Source organism: Hemicordylus capensis, chromosome 3, assembly GCF_027244095.1.
Source record: "Hemicordylus capensis ecotype Gifberg chromosome 3, rHemCap1.1.pri, whole genome shotgun sequence".
In the NCBI taxonomy this organism is placed as follows: Eukaryota; Metazoa; Chordata; class Lepidosauria; order Squamata; family Cordylidae; genus Hemicordylus; species Hemicordylus capensis.
This window is the reverse complement of record NC_069659.1, coordinates 348,902,176-348,920,790: the sequence shown is the minus strand read 5'-3', so window position 1 is coordinate 348,920,790 and position 18,615 is coordinate 348,902,176. Positions and strand designations below refer to the sequence as shown.

At 48.6% G+C, this 18,615-nt stretch overlaps 1 protein-coding gene across 2 annotated transcripts in view; it reads right to left on the bottom strand.

The window, feature by feature from the left end:
* The window catches only part of CLCN2 (chloride voltage-gated channel 2), a 96,227-nt gene that overhangs the window by 24,309 nt on the left and 53,303 nt on the right, over window positions 1–18,615 (bottom strand). For both annotated transcript variants that reach the window (XM_053309319.1, XM_053309320.1), the window contains exons 3-10: window positions 17,508–17,639; window positions 13,316–13,444; window positions 10,942–11,075; window positions 10,049–10,126; window positions 6,094–6,172; window positions 2,360–2,485; window positions 782–866; window positions 580–681 (exon numbers count right to left, since the gene is read on the bottom strand). In XM_053309319.1, coding sequence (XP_053165294.1) covers window positions 580–681; window positions 782–866; window positions 2,360–2,485; window positions 6,094–6,172; window positions 10,049–10,126; window positions 10,942–11,075; window positions 13,316–13,444; window positions 17,508–17,639 — 865 coding nt within the window. The remainder of the gene's footprint in view (window positions 1–579; window positions 682–781; window positions 867–2,359; window positions 2,486–6,093; window positions 6,173–10,048; window positions 10,127–10,941; window positions 11,076–13,315; window positions 13,445–17,507; window positions 17,640–18,615) is intronic.

The following is an 18,615-nucleotide window of genomic DNA, read 5'->3' as shown; positions in this document are numbered from 1 at the left end:
TGGCTATTAAGACTCCGCCCACTGCTCCCCCTTCACATAGTGTAAAAAAAAAAGAGAGAGAGAGAGGAGGGCCAGAAATAAAACATAAAATAAAAAGAGACAAATAAAATCGAAGCGGGAAGGGGCCGTCCACACCACGCCACTTACACTGAGGCAACATCGTTCTAACCCTCCTACAACAGAAAAATACTGATACTTTCCTGCAACACAGATGCAACGTTGCAGTGCTGCAGCGCAGCAATAAAACCCCAAACAGGGCATCAGAAATATGGACGGCACCTCATGGCAAGTGATGTTGGATTGCGGGCAGTACGGAAGCAAACTTAGCGGGCACGTTGCGAAACTGTTGCAGCGTGTAATGCGGAAAGTGCCCAAGGTCGGTGCAGATTGATGAAAATCACCCTCCCCCCGTGCTTCAGCAACAGAGGCGCTGGTGCTGCACATATGCCTTTTTGAGCTGCATGTGCTCAGTATTAATCAGAACATCAGCCACTGGCTGTGATCTCTCAGGCAAGACCTACTGCTCCCCTGCAATCAGCTGCACACCCATCCTTGCAGGGGAATATTAGTACATCTTACTTTTTCATGAGGAAGCGGTTAATGGCCTTTTGCTTGCGCATGAACTGCACGATCCTGCGGTTGAAGTAGACAAAGAGCGCCCCGCCAAAGCCACTGGCAATCCTAAATGGGTAGAAGAGAGTATCAGCATGGGAAGAGGGCCCCTATACAGAGGCAGGGATATAGGGGTAGGGGAGAGGCAGTTAACCCCACTGAGACTTACCCAATGACAGCAAAGGCTGGCAGCTCCTGAAGGTCGAAGGGAAAGTCCAATCGGAAGCGAGTTTTGAAAAGGGCAGTGATTGTTTCTGAAGGAAAAAGTATTCTGTGGCAATGATTCCTCAGGCCCTCGGACCCAGGGAACATCCTGCCTCATGATTTTAGGATTCTGCCACATGAATCTAAACACAGCAACTCTCACCCCCTCCCAGCACAGCCCTGTCTGTTGAGACTTCCTGCACCCAAACCTTCAGTCTCCACTGTGGGGTTCTGAAGATGCTCCTCAAAAGCAGCCCTCACATTTCCATCTCCCGATCTCCCCTCTCTTTTCTACTGGTGTCTTCATTGCTGACCTATAAGCCAAAGGCTGTGTGTATTCTGCACAGCAGTGGGACTGGTGTGAGAGTCTGCAATCTGGTGCCATACGTGATACAAAATTCTGCGAGTCTCCGTTTTTGATTTTAAAAAGCAGAACAAAATTCCATTCCATTCAATCCCATCTTCTTTACAAATAAATTATGGGAGTTTATGAAAACCTGCATCTTGGAAGTTTAAATTTAGGAAGCGACTTTCTGCTTACGAGTCCTCCCACATATTAAGCACTTCTGAGCAGGAACCCAGATCCGGATCTATCAGAACAATCCATGAACTCATTGATTGTTCAGGTTCAAGGCAGGGCCTTCTCTGTGGCGACTCCAACAGATTTTCAAACAAGCACCGCAAAATGTTTCTTTTCAACAGCAGCTTCCATTCAATTGTTACACATGGATTTAAAGTCGATTATATAATTTTGTTTAATTGGTTTTATAAAATTGTGGCCCCTATTTATTTATTTTTGGCAGTTCCTATTACCAGTGGCTGATGTTCTAATTAATACTGAGCGCATGCAGCTCAAAAAGGCACATGCGCAGCACCAGGGCTTCTGTTGCTGAAGCATGGGGGTGGGGAGTGATTTTCATCAGTCTGCCCCTACCCTGGAGGTGCTCTGTGCAACTTGGAAGTGGGTCACTGAGGATTGCCTGGCGTGCTTCAGCAGTGGAGGCGCTCCCACTGTGCTCATGGCTTTCTTTTAGCTGCGTGCATGCAGAATATCTGCCAATCAGAGCAGACTGTACTGGGCTAGGCGGAGCAGTGGTCTCGCTCAATGCAATTAATCAGCTGGGCAACTAAAAAATAAATGTAATGAGCAGTTGCTGCCCTGAAAAGTGGAAACGACGGGTGGAACTGCACCTTAAATGATAGCATTTTAAGAAAGGTTGTTAGCTACCTTGAGGAAGGAGGGCGTGGAAGGAAATGTTTTGAAATTAAAAAACTATTTAAATTGCATAGCCTGCTGTGCTTGAGTAATTTGAATGCCTTAGGCTCAGAATTCTGCAGAGGAGCAGGGTTCAGAAAATGGACATGCCTCCCTGTATAAAGTCTAATTGGTCCTGAGCGGTAGGTCCTCTCAGCATCACTGAGATCTCTCAATCCAGCTTTGGGCTGACCGTCCTACCCCCCACAAAAGCTGCCGTACTGAGAAGGCAGCACCGGAGAAGAGTCTGCCATATTGGGTGAGTGGGAAAGAAATGGGGATTTGTACCTTCGTCCTTGTTCCACACGGCGAGAACCCGGAAGATGAAGGCGCTGAAGGTGGCCGCAAAGAAACCTCGCCAATAGTTGCGGACCGCAAAGAAGGTCGAGGTGACTTCAATGCTGAAGAGGACACCTGATGGGGACAGAGAAGAGAGAAGTGTTTCAGACAGGGGTTCTCCACCTTGGGCCCCTAGATGCTGTTGGACTACAACTCCCATCATCCACTACTGCAGGGGATGATGGGAGTTGTAGTCAATCATCCTCCCAAGGCTGGGAAGCCCTGGTTCAGGAGCTACCCAAGGCCCTGGTTAAGGAGCTACCCAAGGCTTCTCAACACTGCCCAGGTCATTGCTTGCGGGCCAAATATGATCTCCTCCCAGAGGCTCCCCTCCCAGGGCTGAATTTCCCCAACCCACAGAGTTAAGCAAAAAGACAGGGGCATCATAGAAGCTGCACGTCCAGTACTAAATGGAAAACTGCCACTATCTATAATGCTCTAAGGATGACAAGGGATGCGGGCGGTGGGGGTGCTGCTTTAGACCTGCATCTCTATGGCACAAGCCCTTCATGACTGGTTTGGGCAACCAGAGTGAAAACCAGAGTGCAAGGTAATTCTACAGAAAGTCTTAATCGGGACTGCACCGGGACTAGACTCCATTCCCATAAATGAACACCACAGGCGGGAGCACCTGTGGGTGCCCATCCTTGTCTGCCGAGAGCAACCAATTCCTGACCTCAAAAACAACACTCTCTTTGCTATTCTGGTCTCGACACCCAACACAGAAAGCCTGACACAAACACCCATAAGGATCCAGTGGCCCCCATAGCAGCTCCCATTTCACCCTTACTCCCTCTCCAAAATCTGGGGGTTGTTGAGCAGACATTCAAAAAGCCTACAAGATGCAGTGTTGAAAACCTGGCAGACGTTTTGCACTTCCTTCTTTCCTTTGAGAGATGCCCCACATTTCAGATCTGCAGAAAGCTTAAATTGCAACCACCTTAAATCATCGCAAAATGCACATACTTAAAATAATCAACACTACAAACCTGGCGATTGTTTAAACTGGCTTTGTTCAATGGCGCGCCATGCTTTCAAGTGAACCCTCCCCTGGGATCCCAGCGCTTTAGCAACAGGTCTAAATATTATGACAGCTCATAGTATAAGCAATGTTTTGAGCACGCTTAAATGGAGACAGTTTTTCCTCACAACTGAAATTAACATGGACAAGAAAATTATTTCTTGGCAAAAGAACCACATTGCCTGAAATTGAGACGTGGGGGTTACATGCGCACAAACAGACACAAACACACACACACAAACACACCTCCGTTACCACTGAACACACTTTCACAGAGAAGAAAGAAGCAGGGATATGAAACTCCCGTGGGGGTTCTCAAACCTGGTTGGGGATGATGGGAGAATCTCCGGGCACTGAGAATCTCCGAACTAACTACACTGAACTCAGGAGGATTCCTAAATGCAGTAACCCCTGCCAACTGAGCTGAGAGGCACCTTTTAAAGTGGTGATTCCCTTCCGTTTAGCAGGGGGAGATCAACTGTCCCTTCCCACAGTTTCTTTTCTTTCCAAAGGAAAACAACAACAAATATCTAACAAGGACATAGGAACATAGGAAGCTGCCTTCTGCCGAGTCAGACCCTTGGCCCACCTAGCTCAGTGCTGTCTACACGGACTGGCAGCGGCTTTCCCAAAACGTTTCAGGCAGGTGTTTCCCCCAGCCCTACCTGAAGATGCTGCCAGGGATTGGACCAGGGGCCTTCTGCATGTAAAGCAGATGCTCTGCCACTGAGCTGCAGCCCCCTCCCCAAAGGTGGGATGGATGGGTCCCCCATCCAGGCACTGACCACACCAAGCCCTGCTTAGCTTCAGCAGAGCAGCTATCTCCTGTGCCCTCAGACTATACTCTGGCACTCGCATCCCATTGTGAAGTTCTGAATTGTCCTTTAATAAGTTCCGCATGACTGAATGGGCATGTAGGAGAAGTGGTCTTCCTCCCCGCCCCCCCCCCCAATTTCTTTGGGAGCGTCAGCACATCCTGGGGCCATCAAGAACGAGACACACAACACAAGGCAGGGGTCAAGAAATGTTGGCTCAGTTCACCAGCCAGACAAAAGATTTTACTCATCAGATGGTTCCTCAAGCTATGTTGATACATTATTTATCAGGACTTTTTTTCCCACTCGTCAGGCATCATTTTTCACTCGTCACAGACTTGCAGACTAGTGGATTTCCTGAGCCCTGCCACAAGGGTCGGACAGGGGAGACACACATGGAAATGCTGCTCGCCACACAAGTCCACAAGCAAAGAGAGTTAGACGTGCCACCAACCTAGGAGCCCCAAACAGCCAGGAAGTCATGCTCGCAGAAGTCCTGCCTGGGTGGTGCATGCGGCAGAGGAGGGGTGGGGGAGGAGAGGAGGAGGAGACTACATTAGGCCTGCAATCGGGGCAGAAGGCTCTCCCCACCACACCACCCTGGATCCACATTGGCCTCAGCACCTTGCCACCCTGGGGCAGGGAAGAGAACCCAAGGCCCAGCCATTGATCCTGTTCTGCTAAAGAAAAGACTACTTAAGACAGGGATTCTAAAAACGTAGGCCCCCAGATGTGGCTGGACTACAACTCCCATCACCCACAGCCACAAATGTGGCTGGGGATGATGAGAGTTGCAGTCCAACCACATCTGGGGACCTAGGTTTTAAGAAACCCTGGCTTAAAAATAGGCAGAGTGCTTCTCCCTCAGCCCTGGCATCAGCAGTTCAGAGCTCGTGCAATGCCGATGTGCGTATTACTTGCTGCATCCACGAGAGCTCCCTGCTCTGTGATATTTATTTATTTATTGAATGTATATACCACTTAATATAGAAATTTCTAGGCAGTGCACAGAATTAAAGCATAATACAAAATATAAAACATTTAAAATTCATTTTGTAAAAAAATAAAAATCATAATAGATTAAAACACATTAAAATTTAAACAACTCTGAATAAAATACGGGGATGAGGGTCACGGCTCAGTAACAGAGCATCTGTTTTTCCTGCAGAAGGTCCCAGATTCAATCCCTGGCAGCATCTCCAGGTAGGGCTGGGAAGGACTCCTGCCTGGAACCCCGGAGAGGAGCTGTTGCCAATCGGCAGAGACACGCTTGAGCCAGATGGACCGATGGTCCAACTCAGTAAAAGGCAGCTCCCTCTGTTACTATATTGCAGGGCTGCTCCACTTCGGCCCTCCCGCTGTTTTTGGACTCCGACTCCTATAATCCCCAGCCACAATAGCCAGGGATCATGGGAACACCTGCCGGAGGGCCGAAGCTGTGCAGCCCCGCTATACTGGAAGCCAGAGTGAACAGCACAGAAGTTCCAAAGAGTGAAGGACTCGAAATGCATTCCACAGCCCTCAGCAACTGGGGCTCAGCCACACACGTGAATAAATGAAGCTGCTGTATACTGAGTCAGACGCGGATCTGCTGAGCCAAATACTGTCTGCTCTGACTGGCAGCAGCCCTCCACAGTCCCAGGCAGAGGTCTCTCTCAGGTAGCAGATCCAGAGATCTTTTCAACTGGATATGCCAGGGGTTGAACCTGGGACCTTCTGCATGCAAACCATGCGTGCCACCACTGAGCTGCAGCCCTTCGCCTGAAGCTTTCTGCATTACTGCCCCTCGCCTCAGTGCATTTACTGAAGGGGAGAAGTGCGCAGGGGGTTCCCGGATCAGACCTCACCTCCAATGGGAGCAGCAAAGCAGCAGCCGACGCCCACAGCACACGCAGCGGCCAGCATCTCAATGTTGCGGGATTCATTCTGCAAAAGACATGGTAAAGGTAAAGAGTGCCATCGAGTCAGTGTCAACTCCTGGAGACCACAGAGCCCTGTGGTTGTCTCTGGTAGAACACAGGAGTGGGTAACCATTGCCATCTCCCGCGCAGTATGAGATGATGCCTTTCAGCATCTTCCTATATCGCTGCTGCCCGATATAGGTATTTTCCATAGTCCGGGAAACATACCAGTAGGGATTCAAACCGGCAACCTCTGGCAAGTCATTTCCCAGCTGTGCATGGGGAAGACAAGGCACATGAGGGAATCTATGGTCACTTTAGAGCCTTTGGCCCCTGTGGATGGGAGTGATGGGAGTTGTAGTCCAGACAGATCTGGGGACGCACGGTCCAGAGGGCCTAGAGCACCTTTTTATGAGGCAAGACTACAACTCCTGGGGCTTTTTAGTTTAGAAAAAAGACGACTGCGGGGAGACCTGATAGAGGTCTATAAAATCATGCATGGTGTGGAGAAAGTGGAGAGGGAGAAATTCTTTTCCCTCTCACACAACACTAGAACCAGGGGTCACTCCATGAAATTGATTGCCACAAGGTCTAGGACCAGCAAACGGAAGTACTTTTTCACACAACACATAATCAACTTGTTGAATTCCCTGCCACAAGATGTGGTGGCAGCCAACAACCTGGATGGCTTTATGAGGGGTTTGGATCACTTCATGGAGGAGAGGTCTATGATCAGCTACTAGTCAGAGGGCTACAGGCCACCTCCAGCCTCAAAGGCAGGGTGCCTCTGAGTACCAGTTGCAGGGGAGTAATGGCAGGAGAGAGGGCACGCCCTCAACTCCTGTCTGTGGCTTCCAGCGGCATCTGGTGGGCCACTGTGTGAAACAGGATGCTGGACTAGATGGGCATCCTTGGTCCTGATCCAGCAGGGCTGTTCTTATGTTCAGAGCCACGGCTTTAGAGGATCCACAACATGATAGGATAGCAGATTAGTTTACATATTACATATATTATGTATAATCAGAATAGTACTGAATATGTGTATCAGAACAGTGGTGCATATGCTGGTCACTTCCAGACTTGGCTACTGCAATGCGTTCTATGTGGGGCTGCCTTTGTACGTAGTCTGGAACGTGCAACTGGTGCAAAACGTGGCAGCCCGGTTGGTCTCCGCCGCGTCATCTTGAAGAGACCACATTACTCCTATATTAAAAGATCTACACTGGCTACCGATACGTTTCCGGGCAAAATACAAAGGGCTGGTTATCACCTATAAAGCCCTAAACAGCACAGGCCCAGGGTATTTAAGGAAACCGGAGAGGTCCGTCTGCAGTGTCACCAGCTTGTTTTCATCGCCTCTGCAAGGCTTTGGAATGTACTCCCTGCCAAATAAGAGCCTCCCCATCTCTGGCAGCTTTTAAAAAAGGACTCTTAAGACACATTTATTCACTCATGCATTTTAATGAGAATGGTTTTAAACTGTTTTAATGGTTTGTTTTAATTTGCTTTATATTTCTTGTAAACTGCCTAGAGATGTGAGCTTGGGGCGGTGTACCAACATACTAAATACATAAATATACGATTATTTTATTTTATAAATAAAGTTTGTTTATTTATATCTATCTACCCACCTACCTATCTATGTAAACCACTTTGGGAACTTTTTTTTTGAAAAGCAGTATATAACGATTTGCCATATTCATATAAATAAATATACCAATCCTGTTTTATCCTGTTGAATGTTTTCACAACCAAAATACCGATAACCATTCAAAAACAGTATCCAGAGATGTTTTATTGTCAACTGAAATAGAGTGGCACTGCAAATGAGTTTGATATTCTGCATGAACATGAAGTGGCAGAGCTGGTTACTTTTAGAGTTTGTCTCTGGGCCTGAACTGGAGAGAGTTAAAAAATACCGGTGAGGATTATATATGATTACAGCGGCTAAGATTATATATGCATCTAATTTGCGTATTTTGGAAATCTCTTCCTTAAATGATTGGTTTTTGAAAGTGTGGGACTATGCTTCAGTTTTGAAAGTCTCGGCTTATGTACATGGTATGCCTACTGAATCATGCATGTCTGTTTGGGAACCCTTTATAAATTATAATATTCATTATGGTCAAACTTTGTTCCCATTTTCTGGATTTGATTTATAGTGTTTTTGATATGTAACTTACAAGAAGCTGATAAGATGAGATTTTACAATTTTAAGAGTCTGAATTTCTTTTGCTTTATCTTGTTCTAGATATTTTCTCTTTACTGATGTAATTAATCAGAAAAATGAGGTTTTTCATTATGAAAAATGATTGGTTTTATATTGTCTTTATGGTGATTTGTCTCTGTCTTCTTTGGTTTACTTCTTAATAAAAATTCTTATTTTAAAAAAATAAATACCAGTGAACCAGAGCCAGACCCAAATTTTTAATGGCCCCAAAAGAGCCATGGCTATAGGAACATAGGAAGCTGCCTTATGCTGAGACAGACCATTGCTCCACTTGGCTCAGGATGGTCTACACTGACTGGCAGCAGCTCTCCAAGGTTTTAGGTAGGGTTTTTCCCAGCTCTACCTAGAGATGCTGCCAGGGATTGAAGCTGGGACATTCTGCATGCAAATGTCGTGAATCTGTTAGCTCGGCTAACCCAACAGGATTTTATAACCCCCTTCAGCACTCCCCCTGAGAGTAACCAGAAAGCAGCAGCGAAACCAAATGAAGGAAAATAAAAGGCTCACAAAGCAATTAGTCAATGGATTAAGTCCCCTGAACTGAAACTAGGTACCCCCCTCTAACATTAACTGAGTAATAAGTGGAAGGAAAAGACAAAACAGGGAATGAAACAAGCGAAGAACAAAGAATTAAGGGAACAATGCAGGAAAGTACAGACAAGACAAACTGGGACACAGAAATGGTTGAAATTCAAGAGCACACTATCTGCAGCCAATGAAGTTGCAAACAGCATCAGAGCAAAGAGAGACTGTTGAATATATATAACTCAAGAGAACCAGCAGCCAATCAGGCTTCCCTGAGTTAACACTTTGGCTTTCTTTCTTGGGATCTCCTACACCTGCGTGACTCCCACTGAGCCTGCCTCTTGAGACATTGTCTCAAGACAGGTGAAATCCCAGGCTCATCCCCATCAGAGATCATGTCTGGCAGCTGTTGTGAATCCTTAGCTCCAGAGTCTGGTTTCTCTGCCAAATCGTGTGGCTGTGCCTCTAAGCCAGGGCTTCTCAACCTGTGGGTCCCCAGATGTAATTAGACTTCAACTCCCATAATTCCCAACCAAAGGCCACTGGGGTTGGGGATTATGGAAGCTGAAGTCCAATAACATCTGGGGACCCACACGTTGAGAAGCCCTGCAAGTCTAAGCCCTCACTAGCTGGTAAGTTGTCCTGCTCTCACTCTTCTGAGTCAGAAGTCTGAGCCATGACAGCAAAGCAGATGCTCGACCACTGAGCTCCACACCAGCTGTAGACCTGGGGATTCCAGCCTTGCGCCCCCCCCCCCAGATATTTTTGGACTACAACTTCCAGTCACAGTGGCTTTCCATGGTTGGGAACTCCAGGAAAAGGACTACGGATGAGCTGGTGTGATCAACAAGGAACTCTGAAAAACAATTCTAGAGTGCTTTCCCTAAGTGCTAAAGGGCATCACAGCTATTCGTGCAGTAACCTTCACAACAATCCTGTAGGGCAGGCCTGTACGACTATCCCCACCCCTGTATCGCTGATGGAGAGAGAGGCCAGGAGATAATAACTTGCCTGGGGCTACCCAGTGAGATGGAATTCGAGAGGACGACTTCAGCTATGAGCTACCCGCTACGCTGCATCAGGAACCTCTGTACATGTTGCCCACCCAACCCTTTGGGGTCCGTAGCTACCCCATCAGCTTCTCACCTCATAGATGCCACCGAAGAGCGACAGGAACTTGCTGAGGATGGCAGCACACATGCTGGCAATGTGAACAAACGGTCCCTGTGTGGGAAAGAGCGCAGAGAGTCAGCAAACCCCTCTCCCTACAGAGTCACTAGGAGGAGGGCCTTTTCGAGGGTTGCACCCCATTTATGGAACAGCCTCCCCAGTGAGGTTTGCCTGGCTTCACCACTTTGCTCTTCTAGAAGACAAGCGAAGACCTTTGTTCACTCAGGCCTTTGGAATTTTAAAAGTTGATCTGATTTTAGTGGGTTTTTAAAAATGTTTTTTAAAATTGCTTTGCATTGTATGATGTATGTTTTCCCCTTCCCCTTTTTTGGCCTGTTATGATTTAATGTTTTGTGTGTTTTTATCTCAAGTTTTAATGTTGTGTTGTAATCCGCCCAAAGAACAATTTGTTACGGGGTGGATAAAAAATAACGTTTATTATTTACCATCATCATCATCAAGATGGAGGAACCCCACCCACCCTGAAAAACAAGACACAGGCATAAGGCAGCGTGGTGTAGTGGCTAGAGTGCTGGACTAGGACCGGGGAGACCCGAGTTCAAATCCCCATTCAGCTATGAGACTTGCTGGGAGACTCTGGGCCAGTCACTTCTCTCTCAGCCTAACCTACTTCACAGGGTTGTTGTGAGGAGAAACTTAAGTATGTAGTACAGTGCTCTGGGCTCCTTGGAGGAAGAACGGGATATAAAATGTAAAAAATAAAATAATAAAAAAAATAATGGAGGGGCAGATGACTCCCCACCACCCAACATCTTTGACCCCAGAAGCCGCTTGACTCACTAGTCTCACGCCCCACGTCCCACAGTGCTTGAGGCCAAAAGGTCTGCAGTGCCCACCGATGCCCTCACCTCTTTCCCCAAGGGCATCCCACTGCCCAGTGCACAGGTCAGGCCAATTACTTTGGCCACAAAAGTCTTGAGGGTGAGGTATTCCTTCAGCACCACGCCCCGTAGGATGGTCTTCATTTCAGGGATGCCAGAGCCTGTTGGGGGAAGGAAGAAGGGAAGGAAGAGAGAGATGGGAAGGGGATGTTGCTTTTTGGGATAAAGGTTTCTCTCACTCGGCATAATCATAGAATGCTAGAGTTGGAAGGGACCTTCTGAGGTCCTGTAGTCCGCCCCCCTGAAAGGTGCAGGAACTTGCTTCGGCATTCTTGACAGGTGGCTGTCCAGCCTCTGTGTAAATACCTCCAGCAAAAGAGAGCTCTTCACTGCATGAGGCAGACTGTTCCTCTGCCAAACAGCTCTTACAGTCAGAAAATGCTCAGAAGTATTTCTGCAACTCAGAGGAGACTGAATTCAGGACCAGGTACACGCTGCACAAGGAAGTGCATCCCAGATTCTGGGTTTGGGGCTCAGGTGCATGCAGAGGTGCACCTATTCCGCAGTCCCTTGACTGTGCCACAGAAGGCCAGATTCTACAGGTGGGTGCCCACATTTAAGGCAGCTTATGTATGTAATGGAGAAGGATGAGAAGTAGGACTTGGAGATGAGTTCCGGGTCAGGCACTATGCTATACATCTTGTAGGGGAGAATCTTCTGGCAGTGTGTGTGTGTGGTTCGAGGTGACCCAAGGCTTATTTTGGGGTGTGCATCATCAGTTCTGTATTTCATTTAAACATCTACCGGACATTTCTGGCCAGCAGGGGAAGTGTGCTTGGCAATGTCCTGTGCAGGAACCTAGCATTGGGTCAGACACTATGCTACCAGATCTTGTAGGGGAGTCTTCTGGTTGCGTGGGGTGTGTGTGTGTGTGTGGTTTGAGGTGAAGGTGAAGTGTGCCGTCAAGTCGATTTTGACTCCTGGCGCCCACAGAGCCCTGTGGTTTTCTTGGCAGAATACAGGAGGGGTTGACCATTGCCTCCTCCAGCACAGTATGAGATGATGCCTTTCAATATCTTCCTATATCGCTGCTGCCAAATATAGTACCAGTGGGGATTTGAACGAGCAACCTTCTGCTTGTTAGTCCAGCATTTCCCCGCTGTGCCACTTAAGGTGACATGGTTTGAGGTAGTCCAATGTTTATTTGGGGTTGTAACACCCCCAGTTTCTTAATGGTAAATACTGCCTTGGGGGCATGGTGTTTCAATGCATTTTTCATTTTAAAAAGCACTTTGGGCTGGGCTGAATCACTGTGCATTTGCTAGAGGACAGTCTGCTGGTCATGGTGGTGTATGATATGTGGTATATTTTGGGATGCAGTGCCCTGAAAACAGCACTTCTTATTCAGGCTACTCATGCAGCTCCATTAGGAACTGACTGCAGCCGCCATTTTGATTTCAAGTCCAAAAATGCAAAATCTAACTTGGTAAACAGCATTTCTGAATTCAGCACATTCAAACTAAAGTGGGGTGGGGGACAGGGAAATGGGGTTTCCAACATTTCACCAAAAATGCCTCAGCAAGTTGCTTTGTTAAAAATTTAAATAATGGAAGTGTGCCCCGCAGTCACTCTAGTCAGGGATCAACAGCCCTGCCTCTCTGGACCAGTAGAAAATCTGCCCCATTCTGCATCCGCTTCTGAGACTTTTATGAGGGATTTGGCCATATGCTTTCAAGCCTATCTTGAGGACTAGAAGCTTGCTTCCTGAAAGCATTTCCCCTCATGATTCTCAGGCTGCTGAAAGTTGTGCTCATTCTAAGGTCCGCAATGCAGCTATGGAATTGTAGATACACAACCTTGAATTACCCAAATCTGCTGTAATGGAACCCGTGCCATTCCATCCTTGGCCAAAAGATGAAAAGGGCTGAGCACTCATTACTGACACCCCTGACACCTTCCCTCTATCTCCAGAGGTGCTCAACTCTGGTTCCTCAGCAGTGTTCCCTCTAACAAGGATTCCCAGATGTTGTTGATTACAACTCCCATAATCCCCAAGCAAAAGCCATTGCAGCTGGGGATTCTGGGAGCTGTCGTCAACAACATCTGGGAATCCCTGGTAGAGGGAACACTGGTCCCCACATGTTGTTGGATTACAACTCCCATTACAGCCAGGAATTATGGGAGTTGTAGTTCAGCCAGACTTGGGGACCCAAGGTGGAGAACCTCTGCTTTGGGGAGACTTGCTGGACCCAATCCACAGAACTATTATGGAGGCGGCCTCCCCTCTGACAGTCCAACGTAGGCTGGGGCGGAAGGCCTGCTTGGGACAAAGTGGTTGTTCTTGTGTGCCCCGTAAAATGCGACATAGACATCAACAGACTGCCGCCTCCCCAGGACTCACCCACAGCCTGCGGAGCCAAGATCTGGGTGAAGCCAGCTGAGAACGTGATGAGCACCACCGGGTAGGTGACCCAGGCCATGTACTGCAGGAAGATGTTGGTGTCCAGCCCCCCATACATCCACTTCTGGGCTGCACAGGGACACAGAGTGAGAGCAGGCATACGTAAGTGTGCGCAAGAGAGGCATTCGCACTTGAGCAGCCACGCCCCAGCCCCCCAGCCCAACACAAGGCAGACTGGGAACCATCCAGGCGACTCACTGGATGCACATAGCCATGGAGTCCTGAAAATTCCCAGCATGGGAAAATGTTGGAGAAACCGCTCTAGCAGCATCGACTCTTCTTCACACCTTCTAGCCTACTGACCAATTGGGACCCAGGAGGGCGGAAGAGGGTTTCCTTAAGGGGCAGGGGAGGCACTGCCTACCTGCCAGCCCCCCCGCCCTGTGACTTCCCCCCCACTGTTGCTCTTGCAAAAAGTGGGCACGCAGGGCTGCAGTGGGCCTCCCTGCAACCCCGGTTAGCATCACCCCGCAATGGCTGACGCATGTGCGCATGGCATGCCATGTGCACGTGCGTGCATCGGCCATGTGTGCGGCGATGCTGACCCGGGCTGCATGGAGGGGGCTGACAGGTAAGCAGCGCCTCCCTTCCCCTTAAAGAAATCCCCCCACCTTCCGAACCGGCTTGAACGCCAGTGGACGGAACCGGTTCGGCGCTCCTCGAATGGCGTGCCAAGCGGTTCCGTGCGCATCTCTATTGGCCACTAGGGGCACTGGGAATACAGATAGCAAGCAAGGGTCTTCCTCTTGGTTCCCCCACCCTAGTCGTCTCTCTCCCTGCTCAGGCGTCCTCGGACTGGTAGACTGATCTTCTCGGGTCTCCCCCTCCTCTTCAAACCCTTGCTCACCGAGCAAAGAGGCACCTTTAAAAAAGTGGCGATGCTCCTTACTGATCAGGGGGAGAGCAACTGGCCCGATCCAGCCCCAGCACAGCGTCCCTCCAGTGGCTGTTGCTGGCGCCTATCTTATGTTTCCTTTTTGGATCGTGAGCCCTTTGGGGACAGGGAGCCATTTTATTTATTTATTTATATCTATGAAAACCGCTTTGGGAGCTTGGGTTGAAAAAGCAGTATATAAATATCGGTCATATTTGTATACCTGTTTGTGCATTTTTACTTTCCTCCTTCCTTGTTCTGCTCTTGAAGAACTATGAAGACATAGAAAGCTTGGGGACACAGGCTTTCTATCCCAATATGTAACTTCCTAAATAAACCTTTAGAAGTATCTGGACTTCTTCTAAAGGGAAGAGAGCGGGTCTTGTGGTAGCAAGCAGGACTTGTCCCCTTAGCTAACCTGGGTGCATATGAATGGGAGATGTGAGCACTGTAAGATATTCCCCTCAGGAGATGGAACTGCTCTGGGAAGAACTGAAGGTTTAGTTCGCTCCCTGGCAGGATCTCCAAGATAGGGCTGAGAGAGAGATTCCTGCCTGCAACCTTGGAGAAGCAGCTGCCAGTCTGTGTAGACAATACTGAGCAAGATGGAATTATGGTCTGACTCAGTATATGGCAGTTTCCTATGCTCCTATGACTTTAAATGCCTTTCTCAACGTACTCTTCATGGGCTTGCTCCTTCCCACACATGCTTGCCCTGTGATTATTGGGATCCCTGAAATCCCTCCCCGACAACAGGAAATGCCCAAGAAAACGACGGAATTGCTTTGTCCCTGGGGAAAATGCAATTCTGCCATTTTCTTGGAACTGGTGTGTTTCTTGGAAACAAACACACACACCCCCAGCATTTCCCCAAGGTGGGAGAATGTGATCTTTCCTCAAAAAGCCTCCTGGGCTGTGTCGTCAGGTGAGCAGCCGCTGTCCAGGTGCTGAGTCACAAGGAGCTTTTCCAAACCAGCGCAGACCCCACCGTGAGCAGGACAAAAGGGGCAGAAGGGGTTTGCTAGGTGCGGCAGCAAAAGGGAGCAGGCCCAGCGAGGTAGGTAGATAAGACAGATACGCCAGCAACGTAAGCAGAAGAAGGGTGGGCATGCAATTTCAAGTCCAGCCAAGCTACGTGTGCAAAATGGGAGTATCTTTGGTCTTATCTGCCACAATATATTGCTGCTTGTGACCTCCCACTGCCACCGCCCCCGTTCCGTGGCCAGGGGTGTGTGTTGCGTGCAGAAGCTCCCAGGTTCCTTCCATCCCTGGCATTGCCAGGGAATCCTGAGAATATTTATATACTCTTCTTTCAGCAAAAAGCTCAGAGCGGTTTACACAGCAAATGGAATGAGAGAAAGAACAGGCATAAGGCTCACGGTCTCAAAAGGAACGAAAAAGAAGCACAAGAGAGATGCCGAGAGAGACACTGGGCTGAGCTGAATAGGGAGGGCTTGGAAATACCCCCATCCTGAAAACCTGGTGGGCTGCTGCCAGTCAGAGCACAGTACAGCTTCTCGGACGTGGGCCCCCAGATTTTATTTGTTTAACCTACTTCTATGCCGCCCAAAACTTGTGTCTCTGGGTGGCTGACAATTAAAATAATGTAAACTTTAAAATCAATTTAAAAATTAAAATCTTTAACATCAAAATCATTTAAAACCCAACATTACATGTATTAAAGTGATAAATCTAATTAAAAGCCTGGGTGAACAAATATGTCTTTAGTGCCTTTTTAAAAGTTGCCAGAGATGGGGAGGCTCTTATCTCAACAGGGAGTGCATTCCAAAGCCCAGAGGCAGCAATGGAGAAAGCCCGTCCCCAAGTAGCTGCCAGATGAGCGGCTGTAGTCCAGGTCGCTTCCCAGATTAGGGGTCACTGCAACGGAGTCAGGACATATCTCCAAAGTGTGCTTCCACACTTCCTGTGTTGTAACACCGCATCCCTACGGCGTCACCGTACAGCAGGGTGCCGTTCACATTTCTGATGCCTCATTTTGGATTTAATCGTTGCGATTTGTTGCTATAACATTGTATGTCCGGAGTAAAAAGGATGCTGTATTTTCCAGTTGTTAGTTTTCGTGAGACTGCTCCCTCTGCTGGGCACTTTGCTATTTACATTTTGAATGCAATTTGCATCAACCGAAGCATTTTGTCGCTGTTGAGTGGGTAATCTGGAAAGCGCCCTGATGTTGCTGGACTACAGCTCCCAAAGACCGTTGGGCTAGGGATGATGGGAGTTGTAGCCCAACAACATTTGGGAAACCATGGTTGGGAACCCCTGAAGAAGACAGATCTCACACATACACACACCTCTATCACTCTCAACCACCTCCTCTAGGAGTGTTTTCCAGACTTAGCTGCAAGCAGAGGGGTCTTCTGCATGCAAAGTAGATCTTCTGCCATTGGGCTTCGGCTTCATCCCTAGGCCGCGGCCGTCTACTGAGTCAGACCATTGACCCATCTAGCTTACTATTGTCTACATTGACTGGCAGCAGCTTCTGAAAGGTTTCAGGCAGGAGTCTCTCCCAGCCCTACCTAGAGGTGCAGCCGGGGACTGAATCTGAGATCTTCTGCATGCAAGCAGATGCTCTACCGCTGAGCTATGGCCTACGTACACACAACTTCATTCACTTGGAGACATGATAGAGGTCTATAAAATCATGCATGGTGTGGAGAATGTGGACAGAGAGAAATTCTTCTCCTTCTCACATAACACTAGAACCAGGGGTCATCCCATGAAATTGATTGCCAGGAAATCTAGGACCAACAAATGGAAGTACTTTTCCACACAACGCATAATCCACTTGTGGAATTCTCTGCCACAAGATGTGGTGACAGCCAACGACCTGGATGGCTTGAAGAGGGGCTTTGATAACTTCATGGAGGAGAGGTCTATCATCGGCTACTAGTTAGAGGGCTATAGGCCACCTCCAGCCTCCAATGCAGGATGCCTCTGAGTACCAGTTACAGGGGAGTAACAGCAGAAGGGAAGTCATGCCCTCCACTCCTGCCTGTAGGCTTCCAGCGGCATCTGGTGGGCCACTGTGGGAAACAGGATGCTGGACTAGATGGGCCTTCTTGGGCCTGATCCAGCACGGTTGTTCTTATGTACTTCAAGCACGAAAATTCAATACACAAGCACTCATTTTCTTCATGGAGAAAAATACCCTGGCTGCCCACAGGTCTCTGGCTCCATGGGCAAAGCCCAAGCCAGACCCCAGCATAGCTCTCCACCACCCAGAACCCCACTGCTTACCTTGCAGGCAGGTGGCTATGGCAAAGTCCATGGCCCAGCTGACCAAAGCCATAACCAGGCCTAACAGGATGAGGAAGATCCAGTCCTCACCCACCTTGGAGATGAGGAACTTCTGGCAGCGCACAGTGCAGACTGTCAGGAGAGAGGAGGGGACACTTTAGCGATGGAGTGGAGGGAACGGCATATACACACATGCAATAGATGGAGAGAGAGGGGGAGAGGGAGAAGCTCCATTCAGACATTACGCTGTATGAGTGTACAGATGCCTTTGTTTGTGTGAATGACTGTCCCTGTTTTTAGTTTAAAAGTGAACCTGGATACAGGAGGAAGCGGCTTGCTTGGGGGGAGCTTGTGGGTTCATGGCAGAGGAGAGATTCCGGCTCGGGGGAAGCCCCGATTCACAACTCCGATTCCACTACGCTGCACCAGCTCTCTGCGGTCTGCCAGACTCCTTGCACTTGCACTCAGTTCTCCTAAGTCTGGGTCCGCTTTATGGCCCTGGCCAGGGGCGGCCGATCTCCAGCATATTGCACCTGGGAAGGATGGAAGTTGCCCTCCAGATGTTGCTGGACTGCAACTCCCATCGTGCCCAGCTGCAAAAAAACCAAAAACCTGCAGCTGGAGATGATGGGAGTTGTAGTCCAAGAGCTGCCAGAGGATCTCAGGCTGGCCACTCTTGATCCAGGAGATCACACGGGCTCCAAGAAGCTAAGCCTCCAATGACAGCTCCTTCAGCCACCTCCGTATGCACCGCCAGAACTGCGTGATGGCCGTTCCGGAGCTCCTCAGTTCTAGGCTATGTGCCGGGGATTAAGAGTGAATATGCCGCTCCCTGCGAGCTGGGCAAAGAGGCGCCTTGTAAAGTGGTGGCTCGCTTATATTTAGCAGAGGGAGAGGCATATGTCCCTATCCAACCCCGGCCGGCACAGCGTCTGGGTTTATTTTTCAACGGTGAACCCGTCTGAGACAGGCAACCCTCTTCTCATTCTTCTTATCCTTTCTGCATGTCAATCACTTTGCGAACTTTTTGCTGAAACGGGGGGGCGGGTATATAGATATTCTGCACCATAATAAAAAGAAATAAAATGCTGTATATTTGTTTATTTAT